Raw genomic sequence first — 13,638 nt, forward strand, 5'->3', positions numbered from 1 at the left:
CCCACCCGACATCCAATTACAAAGGCTTCAGGTGGCTGGTTTCCCGGTTATGATTATATGTGGGGTGGCAGAGTCTTTGCTTCAGAAAATGAAAGGGAAAAGAAGATTGCCAGATAAGTTGAGAAATAAACGACCACAAGTGATTCCCTATATACATAGAGTTGCACACTGCCTGAAAAAGGTGGCTGGTAGGTTTGAGGTGCCAGTTCTGTTTTCTGCCCCCAAAAAACTGGGTGGGTTATGTGCATTAATAGGGAGGAAAAAGAAAGGCCAATGCGATAAGAAGCATGTTAAGAGTTTTATTGGATGTCGGGTGGGAGTGATTTATGGGGTTCCTCTGAGGTGATTTATGAGGAAGAAGAGAAGACGAGGAAGATGAGATTGGTCAATACCATGTTTGGACGATGTTAAGGTCTACGAGGAAGAGAGTGCCATTATCCCCTTGGCAAAGAAGAGGAAGATGAGAAGAAGAGGAAGATGAATTTGTGCCTGAGTGTAGAAGAGGAGGCGTGGTGAAGAGGAAGTGTTTTCAAATTCCAATTACAGTTGGTAGTGTGCGCGTGTCTTGTGTATCTTCTCCTGTGTTTGTGTTTGTTGCGCCACATATCTGAATATGTCCAGTTCGTTCGCTCATTTATAGATGTCGTGTTTGCGCGACGCTTTTCAAGCAGTCATATGTAACTAATCAAACAATTAATTCATATTGTCACGGGGATGTACTTAATGTGACGGCACTGCGATGGGCTGAACTCGACGCCAAGACTTCAGAAGCCGTGCAGTGTCCACTCTGTCAGCGTCGTCCTCTTTCTCAACGCTTCGTCGTGCCCGCATTCCTCGGTCGTCGTCTTTGCCTGAGCACTTCACTTTGGCCCCGCGTTTCCCGGTAACACTACCCCCCTCGGCAAAAGGCAACGTCCCGGTGCGTATTAGGCGTGCGGTGTGGAGGGGGAGTAATATCGCTTGAGGCGGGCGACATGTACGATTTCGGAAGTGGGTGTAGCAGTCGGTGGCTTTGGGTGGAGCGGTGCAATCGCATAGGTCACGTCGGTCACTGGGCGTAGTACACAGTAAGGACCTGTGTAGTGGGGCAGAAGTTTTTAACACAACCCCACACGACGGCGCGGAAGCCAGAGCAACACCAGAGATCCGGGAGGACAGTGCACATCGCGGTGGTGAGCGTCGTAACGGCGTTTTTGAGCTTCTTGAGAGATGGTGAGATTGTGACGAGCAATCTGGCGAGCAGCGTCGGCTCGGGCGATGGTATCGCGGGCATAGGTTGTGACGGGGCCAGCGGCGGGAAGCAAAGTGTCGAAGGGCAGTAAGGGGTCTCTTCCAAAGAGAAGATAGAATGGAGAGTACCCAGCAGTGTCATGACGCGAAGAGTTATATGCAAAGGTGACAAATGGCAGACTAATATCCCAGTCGCGATGACTGTCGGATACGTACATTGCGAGCATCTCGGTGAGTGTGCAGTTAAGACGCTCCGTAAGGACGTTCGTCTGAGGGTGATACGCAGTAGTGAACTTGTGCCGAACGGAGCAAGAACGAAGTATTTCCTCAACAACTCAGGAAAGGAAACAGCGGCCACGGTCGGTAAGTAGTTGACGGGGAGCACCATGGTGAAGTATGACGTCGTGCAAAAGGAAGTCAGCAACGTCTGTGGAGCAGCTGGTTGGAATGGCGCGAGTGATCGCGTACCGCGTGGCATAATCGGTGGCCACATTGATCCATTTGTTTCCTGACAAGGACTCGGGGAATGGCCCTAGGAGGTCAAGGCCAACACGAGAAAATGGCTCAGTCGGGATAGCAATCGGCTGCAGGTGTCCAGGTGGTAGCACAGGGAGTTTCTTCCGGCGTTGACAGAGGTCGCAAGCGGCTACATAACGTTGGACAGAGCGGTAGAGTCCAGGCCAGAAGAAACGCCGGCGCACGCGGTCGTATGTGCGTGAGAGGCCAAGATGACCAGCTGTAGGGGCGTCGTACATTTGTTCGAGAACGGCAGAGCGTAGGTGTTGGGGAACGACCAGCAAGTGCTCAGCGCCATCAGGTCGCATGTTGCGGCGGTATAGCGTATTCCCATGAAGGAGGAACAGGGCGAGGGAAGAGTCACGGCTGTGTGTGTGGAGGCGGTCGAAAAGAGAACTGAGGGTTGGGTCCAAGCGCTGTTCGTCGGCTATGTGGGAAAAGTCCGATATAGAGAAGACACAGGGGTTCCCGTTCACCTTTTCCTAGCCGAAGTTCCTCGTCGTCTTCTGCCGGCCGCTTCACGGAAAACTAGCCAATGCAGCTCCCGGAGGTGACGCTGCATTGGTACCCCGGCCTGGAAATCCTCTACTCCATTTATACGCCCTGTAACCTCCTCTCCCTGTTCGTGGATGGTGTTCCCGTCTCTACCCTCATTGACACTGGCGCCCAAGTCTCGATCATGAGCTCATCGTTTTGCCGCCGCCTCAAGAAAGTACATACCCCCGCCGCTTCGCCCACCGTTCGTGTTGCCGATGGCAGTACTGCTGCCGTCACTGGGCTGTGCACTGCCCGAGTCACCCTTGCCGGTCATCACATCCCTGTTTTGTTCACCGTCCTCAACCAGTGCCCTCACAATGTGATCCTCGGCCTTGACTTTTTAACGGCCCACTCTGCCCTTATCGACTGCTCCAGCGGCCTTCTTCGTTTGGACCTACCTGTCTGCTCAGAACATCCTCCATCTATACCCCGCACCTCCACCAAGGTGTTACGGGGATATACTTAATGTAACGGCACTGCGATGGGCTGAACTCGACGCTAAGACTTCAGTAGCCGTGCAGTGTCCACTCTGTCAGCGTCGTCCTCTTTCTCAACGCTTCGTCGTGCCCGCGTTTCTCGGTCGTCGTTTTCATCAGTGAGCACATCACTTTGGTCCCGCGTTTCCCGGTAACAATATTAAAGAGGTATGTGTGGAGCAGAGCCGGATCAGGTGGCAGTTTGGTGGTTTGACTGCATACTGTTGGTGAAAACCATCGTGCGCAAAGGCAGCTGGTATTCATCATGGCAATACCACCACCGAGGAACGGGGGTAAATCTGTGTCAGGGTAGAAAAACCGTAACACCGATGTTTTCGCCATCAGCCGGCTCAAGATCACTGTTGAATAAAAACATCTATGACTGACCTTCAACTGCCTCGTTCGAGCGAGCAGTTAGTCTGTACATGCCAGTAGGATGATAGAATATCGCCCGGCTTGCCCTGAGCCTTCCACGAGCAAGATAGTACGTACTATTTCATTTCAAACGACTACTGCTAAGAATTAACACTTACTAATATCTCGTTCTCAGAGAATATTAGTCGGCGTCAGACCAAATTCAACGATATTTCCTCCCCTACCCTGGCAGGTTTCTTGACTGGTCTTCCTTAGAGTAATGTGAGAACGCTATATAAGCGTTGTGAATCTGATGCAGGTCGTTTTATATATCTTTGGTGGATGATATAAATAACAGGTCAATGAATAAAATATGTAAAACGAAAGTGTATTTCGAGCGCTATTCATTATAATAAATAGACAGTCATACAACTCACTTTGAAAAGTCGTTCTTACCCAAGATACTCATTTACACGCATATAAACAGAGGAACCGCAAGGCCTAAGGTATAGAAAAAAGAATAATGCTTACCTATATCAATCTTGACCTCTCGTTTAGCGCGTCGTTGGCCATCAGCTGAAATAAAACAGTTTCCGTCTTGAACGTAAATCGTTTTCTCCGATATGGTGTACCTATGAAAATGTACGCATCGTTTAAATGGTAATTGCACTTAATTGTTCTTTTTTTGTTCTTTCTCTCGTGTGATTTTTTTTTCTTTTTTTTTTTTTTATCTGCTCGTCACTTTAATGGTGTACCCACTGCCCTGCTATAATGCTTCGGCGCTGCAGGGTGTACTGAAAATAAATAAATATTGGTAATAATGCAGGAGTGTATTTAACAGCCATATTTTCATCTCTCATTGTTCGTCATGGTTCCGTCCACCAAGCCAGATCAAACTCGCAACGTCGACTGGTTGCAATCAGAGGATGTTTAGAAGCTCATGTGCTTTGTAGAAAGTGTTACGTCAGAATGAATAGGTGTTAGACTGCGAATAGACTGTTAGTTTTTTACCCCCAATAATACATTGCGAAAATACAAGATTGTTAGTCTGCGAAAACTTCTAACCCGATGGCTATAACCAACTAGTGGCGCCACCTGGCGCAGTTAACGCGCACCGCAATATTGTTTGAATATCTTTATTGCCACCAGAAGCACCCCGTGTCCAAAAAGCAGGTTCATACTATTTTATGAAAGATAATTTTGCCTTTTTGTATATCCCACTCGTAACCTGCACATTTTTTTGCTAAAACGCTATCAGCTTACTAGTGGCGTCGTCAGCTTGCACAAGTGCTACTGCCGATCGTCCAGAAATCTTTCAACGAGAACGCGACTGGCTTCGGAAGCGACAAGCGAGAACGCTAACCACGGAAGAAGAACGACCGCGTCCCTCATCATCTGCGGCGACTTTGATGTCGACGCTAAGAAGTCGCAGTGGTTGCCAGTCGTCATGCGCGAACTACTTAGTTTCAAAACTGTTATTAACCCACTTAAAGCAACTACCAGAAGGGAATCTTGCATTGATTATATGTGTGCACGACAAATCGATGTAACCAGCATGAAATATGTGAGTTACTTCTGTTATCATATGCCGCTACTCACCGTCCTGCGCGACAGCACAGCAACACACACGTAATTAAAACCAAATTTCCTCACAATCTATATTTTGTTTACGCCAACATAACATGGGTCAGCCCACAAGAATTCCTGTAGTGCAATAATCTTGGTGAAGAACGCTTTATACCGCTAATTTTATACGTTTATTAATTTCCACATCCGATTTGACCGATGTTAATAATAGGGCACAACGCCGGGTTGTGTGCAGTGCTATTGTTAAGGCGTGTGGAAGCTTGTGGAAGCGAGAGTGAAAAAAGACGGACCAGTAGCTGCAGTCCAAACTCTTAACGACAAATTCGGCAAAGCAGAGGTGACACTGCCGTCGTACACGCTGTAATTGAAAGCACGCAATTTCACGGTCGAAAGTATAGTCGTACACGACCTGTACATCAAAGTGCGAAGTGGATTCAAGCTTCTTTAAAGTGGGTATCGTTTACGATGAAAGTTTAATCAGGGCAGCAGCCTTATTTACTCGCGCCATAAATCGCGCCGTACCCTTTTCTTCCTCTTCCAATACGTGAGGCTCCCATTCTTCGCAATCGTCACACACGACCGCGTTAATAATTATCCTGCACTAAAAATATGGCTCACAATTTCATTTAGGTGCAGTTATATTTGAAGCAAACTTGCTCTATTACACAGAATGCGCACCTGAGCGTAAAGAAGCTCAGGGAGACATACTTGATCCCGCTTTACGCACGTCCTCCCCATATCGGGGTTTATATAATAAAGTTGGGTATATAGTTTACTCCCTTAAATGTTGGAGGTTTTTAGGAGGTCGTTAGGTATGCGTTTTATATGAGCATACTATATCTAGGACTAGAAAACAAACGTGGCACCATGTTTGTGCAATCTCGTTCTCACTGCCATGCTTGTAACGGAAACGGAGACACCGAGGCGCAACAGCCGGGGAACCAGTTTCTAATATACACCTAGAGAGAAAATTGCCGGCGCTGCACCTCATCCACCAAGAGCATGCCGCAAACACGATGTTTCGTATTTGGCATACTTGGCCTGAAATGTAGATTTAATAGCAATAATACTAGAGCCCAATACCGGGCATTCAATCATGCTTAAGATATTAAATAACTTAGAAAAGCTTAATAGAAAATCACGACAAAACACCCGTCGCGATCCGCAATCGTGGCCCACTTTGCCAGGACGCCACTGCGCATGAGCAATCACCTCAAAAGCGCCAGATGGCGCACATACTTGTGGGCGGTAAAACCCTAGTCGGCTGGAATTGGCAGCTTGCATAACTGCTGCGCCGGGACCAATCTGTGCAAGGGCACTAGCTGGCGCAATATCGGACCATGGTAACGAACCGTGAATCGCGCTATAGTGTAACACTCCTATTTAAATAATTTATTCTCCACTGGTTGCAAAGCGTCGCTCCTTCAAAATATTCATATGTATTGTGATGCAGCCATTACTTCGTGTCAGAATCCTGTCTTCGGTCTATTATACTAGAGCAATATGAAACAACTTGTTACATGAAATGCTACTCATTTGAAAATAAAACCTTAGACGCAGGAGCCACTTCTCCCGGTAGGTAGTTGTAAGAGAAATTATGCCGTAGGCGACTGCACGTTCTCACTCAACCCTACGTCACTAGTGTTTTACATTGCGCTGCAGCAGAATTCAGCGGTAAGCTGGCGAAGACAGTATCGATGTGGAGGTCACTAGCTGTTTTTATCGCGACACTGAAAAGAAGCTCTCGCGAGGTGACGGTGAATGCAAAATTAATGTTGGGATTTTAGGCACATTTAAACCAAGGAGCCTTATTCCGAAATGGGAGTTAAAACAGGGTGCTCCTTCACTCTGCATCATCTTTCAGCGAAAGGGGTAAAAATATGGAGTTCAAACAACGGCGACTGCCTTTTAAGCTCCCATCGAGATTGAATTTTGCTTACAGTGCACGACCGAACTCGATTATCACGGCTGGCCAGTTTTCTGCTGTCTCAGAAGGAAGTGTGAGGAATTCGCAAAGTTGATTGCTTCAGTCACAGTTATTTACTTCACACTGCGCGTTGTAATCGCAATCATGAAAACTGCCATGATCCGATGCCAAACGAATTCACAGAACTTTTCAAATCGGTGGGCAAACGCTCCATGTCTGGCTTTTTGGGCTTTAGACCGAAAATCAGGGAAGTGATTGATGAATATATTGTTACGTGGCGGCAAGCGATGATAACAGGAGAAGAGAGGACAGAGAGAAGATGCTCGATGGTCGTGAGATGACGTTTAATGAATCTGTGAGCGGGTCTAGCGCGCACGTTCCTGCCCGCGCCACTGCCCTCTTCTTCCTCCTTCGTCCGCAACAATATTTCACCAACACTCACGCCCAGTTCTTTATATTGTATTACCTTGAAAGCAATATAGCCTTCAAGAATTTTGTAACATGAAACATGAAGTGAATAAACAAAAAAAGAGTTTTAAAAGTGCGGGCGAATTCGCCACATAGCCGTGCTTCACAAGCATAACACACACTAAGCAACAGTAGCATCCACATGATTATCAGCATCATCATTTTAAAGATTCGAAGGCTGTTTTTTTTTTATTATCTCGACCTGTGTAAAGGTTGCACACATATAAACTCAAGCGCACATGACACAAAGTCTAATTCCGCCCATTTAGGCCCTCATTTGCCGACGGAGAAAGAGTTTGTGAATTGCCAGCTTGCCTCGCCCGATGTAAGCGCCTTGTGAAGCGAGCATCATCACGCCCGACCTAGCGAGCGTTTCCACCGCATCGGTGCCAGCATCATGTCCGTGGCCCATGTCCTTCGCCCGCATAGACTCGAACACCTGCAAAAAAACAACAACGTGAATGTCAAACACAAGAAATGCATATGCAATAAAAATGTAATCAAAGTAACAGGTACTTTGGACTGGTTCGTACGGTCAGTTATGCGTGGTAGCCCTAATAAGTGACAAGTATCCACATTCGCTATTCAAATAGCCAAGCGGAACAAAAGGAGGATTTTGTACGCTTGGCAGGTTCGAGAACGAGCATTATGCCGCCATGTTGATACAATATGGAAGTCAGCAAGCCTTAATTAAGAACAGCAGGCGTCCTAATGTACATGACGAAACTGCCAGTCATTGTTCACTACATGAATTATTTTTGCCCTATTTTTGCCCATAATATCATAAGTCCTGTTCACCAATGTCTACGCCAAGCTCACCCTTTTTCGCGTGAGAAGATCCTTGCGTCGCAGCACATACACCGCCTGGTCTACCCCGAGGAGGCCAACATGCGTTCCTGCCTTGCCTTTCAACACCAGGGTCTCTAAGGCGCCTGGCTCGAGCACCTCTTTTGGAGTCCTCCGGGTCAAGGTGAACTGTAGCAAAGGCACATACTCAACAAAACAGAGCACACACTGTGAGTCGAGCTAGGTTTGAAGCGAGAAAGACCCATAGGAGCCAACCGACTGCCTTATAGAGGAAGATTCTTTTGTTGCCAAACTGTTTGTGAAAGATCTACGAATTGAGTACAGCAAACACTTTGCGTACAGTGTTCGGGAACTGACCCCAGTTGTAAGTACTTTTTTTCTCGGTGATGATTGATCCCACAGAGCTAAATTACCATCTTTCAACTCACGTCCGAGTCCCGCGTGCACGCCGGCTCGGCGTTGACGTAGACGGCGTCCGTGGCGAGCTGTCCCTCCACAAAGCCGACCACAACAAGCCTGAAGCTGGGAGTCATTTCTGGCGTTACGGTGAAGGCCACTTTTGGGTCGATCACGCCTTGGTCCGTGACCACTTTGCCTGCCACCAGAACCCGTCCCCGGGACAGCACCTGGCATGGGAAAATCGTCAGATCCGCACAACCTTCTCCAAGCAACCGCGAAGCGACTCTTCTTTGCATACGGTCAAAAGCCGGCCAGCCTTGCACTCAGCAGAAGTCTATCTAGATCGTTTCGCTCACAATGTCACTCCCTCACTTGCCGACACACCTAACTACGCGCACAATTATCCACGCACTAAATATATATTTGCAATTCCACCTACGCACATATTCACCCCCTCATTCACTCCCGCATCCACTCACTAACTCTCTAGTTAATATATTTGCTTCAAAACACGTTTCACCCTTATGGCATATAACTTTACATTCGCAGAAATATATGTCATAAAATTGGCTCGCGACTTGATGTGCGTGATTTCAAAAAATGTTTTCATAATCATCTGGTAAGGTTCATACCTGCATTTGCAGCCATCATTGAGTTGCCTTTGTTGACTGAAACAGTACAATTATTTCTTTTTTTACAAAACGCCTACTACTAAGTCTAGATGCTTACTATCTCTAAAGACAACTGAAAATTAGGGCAAAATGAACGGAGTATGTTTAACTACATGTAATCGAGGCGCACTTAAATTATTATTGCCGTCTGTACATGCCGTAAGATTAACTCATTTTAAACAAATAGAAAACAACCTTTAACTTCAAGCTAATTTTGTTTCTCAGTATTGTTGATAAAAATCTACTACAGTTAAGCACACTAGTGCCTTCTAAATAGCCAAGAAAGTCCTAACAAACCTAATTTGTGCACAGGCGACATAGCTACAGCTTTTTCCAAGTGCGGCGCACTAAAGAGGCCTTTGTCTACCCTATAATGTCGTCGTGAAGAGCCCAGTCGCTGTATTCCAATGTAATACAAAATCCCTTTTGAAAACATGGTAGAATTAATGAGTGTTAAGGAATGTAGTTTATATTCTTTTTAACAACAAGCCAGTCCTAGCTCACCGCAAATGTCATCGTGCACTACACTAGGCTTCCGAGCTTAGTAATTTATCACTCTTATTGCTCTCGTGTCTGGGCACGGCGATGAACACTACAATGTTTGTTGCACAGCGCGAAGCAAAACATGTGGTGGTGGTGATGGTGGTGGTGGTGGTGATGATGATGATTATGATGATGATGATGATGATGTGTCTGTCCCCTTTGCATCGGGTGGGCACAAAAATGAACCTGAGCACGAGTACGTGGCGCCATCTATAGAATGCATGGGGTACTATGTCCAGGAATAAGGCGAAGCTGCACAAAACCCTCAGATGATCACAGTAGAGCTGACTTTCTAAAGTGATGTCAAGGAACCACTTTCCAAACTCTGTAAGTCAGGTTGTCTGCAGGACTTGTATATACCACTGCCGCAGCCGATCACGCCTCATTAAAACTGCAACTCAATTGTTTCGTGCCAGTCTAATCTAGGATGACTCCATTAACTGAGGACTTCTTTTAAATGGGGGTTATTGAACATTTATTACAGTGTGGACTACATAGGTCTTATTAGGTGGAATGCATGAATGGGTCTGCTGCGTAGCAGTTCAAGTGGGGACGCCGCGGAATCCGAGTCGTCTGCTCCTTGCTATTTCTACCATGCAGTGGCTACCGTCGTGCCAGACAGGCTGCCTGACCATCAAACAGCAAGAAACCAGACTAGCCCGTTGCCGGAAAGTTTGCCAAGCGCGAAAGCGAGCCAAGGTCGAAGAAAAGCAGCGACTGAGGCTGCGGCCGATAACTAACGCTCGTGAAACTTGATTCGAGGGTAGCTGAACCATTATTTTAATTTTTATACACAGCAGCAGCCTTACGTTGGTGCTGGCTGTATTCGCTCATATTAAAGAGCTGCATTCATTTCAAGTACTTTAAACACTCTTACATGCGGCTCGAGCTGCACGCATAAAACTGAAAAGACAACCTTCTGTGAGAGACCGACGTTTCGAAGCACATATGTTTATGTTATTTTTCTTACCATATAGTGTGCTGTTAGCCGCGAATTGTCAGGTCTGAAGAGCGCTGCCTCGTATGTGGAGCCCGACTGCAAGAAAAGAGAAACGATTGGTCGCTTGGTGAAGGGGAATTTTTGCGTAGTCATATGTTTCGACCTTCGGGGAAATGGAGCTTATATAGGGCACGACGAAATGTTTAAAATCAATTCTGGACCATACGTGCGTTATTCACATTCTTCCAGTAATGGGCCAATTGGTTTCAACACCAGTTGTCTCCACGAATGTATGAAATGCGCTAATATGATATTACGCGTCTGTCACAATACCATGTTTAGCACAGTTTGTTCAAAATTACCAGGAGCTTATGAACACTACTAACGGCGTCTCCCGTAGAGCTGTTAGCCCCTGGGTGTGCTGAACAGAAATCCCATCTGATATCTCGTAGAGCGCAGCCTTTCTTCCAATCGAATTGCGTGATAGCGCATTGAGTTATACATGCAGGGAAAAAACACGAAGACATTTGCATTTAAGTGGTTAAGGAGTAAAGCAGGCTATTTTGTGGTGAATAAGAAGTGGCGACGTGGTAATTAGCAGCGGTAAAACACTAAGAAAAATTAATAAGAGACCTACGAGTCACAAAACCAGCGCGGTGCCTTTTTGTTTTCTTGTTGCGGTCGGTTAGGTTTTTTCGCGTATACTATAATGTCCTGCTGTCACGCTGTACACTTCATAGCTGGAAATTCCACCCGCAATCATTCATAATTACCGGGCTTAGCTCAAGGGTGGCTATTTTTCTAATTATGTCACTGAAGTGACGATTTATTTTAATAAATCAATCGAATTAAAAAAACGAGAAAATTTGCCAGTAGATGCCACGTGATGACAATATCAGAACATTACGGGACACACGCGAAACTAAATCTCTCTTCAGGCTACCCGATGCATGTTGAAAATGAGGGCAAAAAAGAAAAGCTGCCGTTTAATTTCCGAATAAAAACGGAATGGGAGGACTCACAATAGAACAATTGCATTCAGGAACGTGCAGAATAGCTAGAGTTATGAATAGCCGCGGTTCAAAAAATCTTACCTTTACTTCAGCCCTGGGATCCTTTCTTTCGATAGCGATGTATTTTCTGGAATTGTCTCTGTAGGGCTTCACTGTAAGAACATCGCTGGCCTGATGATCCGGAAAGCTTGGATCGGCAGTTTCCACCTATGGATATAGAATATTATGGGTCATGGCATTATCTCACTGAGAGAGTGAGACGAAATGTAGAGTCTAAGATTCAATAGTATTATTAGTGAATAGTGAATTTTTATAAGTTCACTGTGAACAGCGGTCCTACGGCTGCTTCTCGGCTTGAAGTAACAATATAAAGAGACAGTACGGCAATCTCATCTGATCGTTAGTCGTCTTAAATGCAGCTGCTGGGTATCTACCAACTAGCGACGGGAATAGGAAACCAAACATTCACGAGAGCGTAGCTCGACGGAAGCCAGGATAGGGAGCGCAAAATAGCTGTATACGGCTGTGTTAAACCGCTTGGTGAATTTTCTACTTTAAAATGTGGTCGAGGTTGAGAGTATATCTTAAGAATGTTGATGCAAGGAATCTCAATCCTAAAGCAGTTTTTTCAAGCGACTGCGCTCTATAGTGGCCGCCTTTATATGAAACGTTGCCGCTCACCCTGCGAAGATGATGTCGGCTTGTATAACGCGGAATGAACTGCAGCTTTCGCAATGTGTCAATATAGTCTCTAAAGTATATGAGACCTAATGTAAGTGCGAGCGAATAATGAAACTTGACTAATGTTAACATGAAGAAAGCATGCTGAGTGTTTCGGCTGTTTCGGGAAAGGAAGCAAAAGTACATGAGGATTCTACAGCTATGCTTGTGTGAAAGAATTACCAATGTCCATGACCGCTGCCACTAGAATCAGGCAAAAGGAGCAGACAGACTCCCTTCAGTGCACCATCTGTAATCTACGTAGGCCTACAACGCAGTAGCTGTGGGTTTGATATTGATCCGACAGTGACTGCGGCATCGATCCTGTAAGCAACCAATTTAGAAGCTTGGCTGCTCTACAAGGAAAGCACCACCAGCAAGAAACTGCCTAACCAAGGCTCTGTTACTGAATTAACAAAAAGAGTCTGTAGCGTACTGCTATGCCGCCTACGCAGCATCGCACTGCACATAAAGATTAAGAAAAGGGGGTCGAGGAATTCCAGGACTCGAGCTGCCGATGTCCTGATACTGGAATTCAGTTTCTTTTAACTCGACAGCGCTGCGACTCCCGCTCATCCGATGGCCCGGCGATGCCTGCTGCTAGCGCTGGCGTAAGATGCAAATTAGGACTATTTGAATAGAATCGACGACCAACGTGGAAGGGGCAAAAATGGAAAGCAAATGAATGTTTCGAAAAGAAAATTTAACGAGGGTGAGATGGGAATCTAACCCGGAATAGTTAGGTACCGAGTCAGTCACGTTACCCACACACAGTCCTCGCAGGCACGTTCGTGCGTAATGGTTAAAACGAGGCTTTTTTCAGTGTCGTGTGATCTTTCACATAATTTGGTAGGAAATGACTGTATGCTAACGAGTCTCTTTGAGAGTAAAGACACAAATATTAAGGGAGCAACCGCCATCTCCTAGCAATGCATCATATCACTAAAGTGCAGGAGATTTGAACAAACTGAATTTATTAGATATGTGGCGCAAACAAACACAAACACAGGAGAAGATACACTACACACGCGCACACTACCAACTGTAAGAAGAACCGGAAAACACTTCCTCTTCTACTCTCAGGCATGTCTCAACTTCCTCTTCTTCTCATCTTCCTCTTCTTTGCCAAGGGGAAAATGGCACTCTCTTCCTCGCAGACCAAACATGGCGGTGACCAATCTCTTCTTCCTCTTCTTCTATTCTTCCTCTTCTTCACCAAGGGGATAGTGACACTTTCTTAGTTGGGATGAGGGCCCACAGTACAAGAAAGGTATCTCAAAATAACGGCTTGAGGGGCTGTGTTTGTGTTTGTTTGCGCCACATATCTGAATACGATGATGCACCAGCTCGCCCCTCAAGCCGTTATTTTGAATTTATTACTTTTATCAGAATTTTCTCAGGAGTTTATCGGGCTTCGCATATAGGAGAGCCATTAACGTTATCGCGTCAT

At 46.0% G+C, this 13,638-nt stretch overlaps 1 protein-coding gene across 1 annotated transcript in view; it reads right to left on the bottom strand.

Annotated features, from left to right (window-relative positions):
• Positions 1 to 13,638, bottom strand: part of LOC146198707 (venom factor-like) — a 110,473-nt gene that overhangs the window by 65,243 nt on the left and 31,592 nt on the right. The window contains exons 11-16 of the mRNA XM_084594203.1: positions 11,550 to 11,675; positions 10,486 to 10,551; positions 8,331 to 8,528; positions 7,915 to 8,070; positions 7,411 to 7,534; positions 3,645 to 3,689 (exon numbers count right to left, since the gene is read on the bottom strand). Coding sequence (XP_084450329.1) covers positions 3,645 to 3,689; positions 7,411 to 7,534; positions 7,915 to 8,070; positions 8,331 to 8,528; positions 10,486 to 10,551; positions 11,550 to 11,675 — 715 coding nt within the window. The remainder of the gene's footprint in view (positions 1 to 3,644; positions 3,690 to 7,410; positions 7,535 to 7,914; positions 8,071 to 8,330; positions 8,529 to 10,485; positions 10,552 to 11,549; positions 11,676 to 13,638) is intronic.

Source organism: Amblyomma maculatum, chromosome 2, assembly GCF_055883805.1.
Source record: "Amblyomma maculatum isolate TAMU_Amacu chromosome 2, ASM5588380v1, whole genome shotgun sequence".
In the NCBI taxonomy this organism is placed as follows: domain Eukaryota; kingdom Metazoa; phylum Arthropoda; class Arachnida; order Ixodida; family Ixodidae; genus Amblyomma; species Amblyomma maculatum.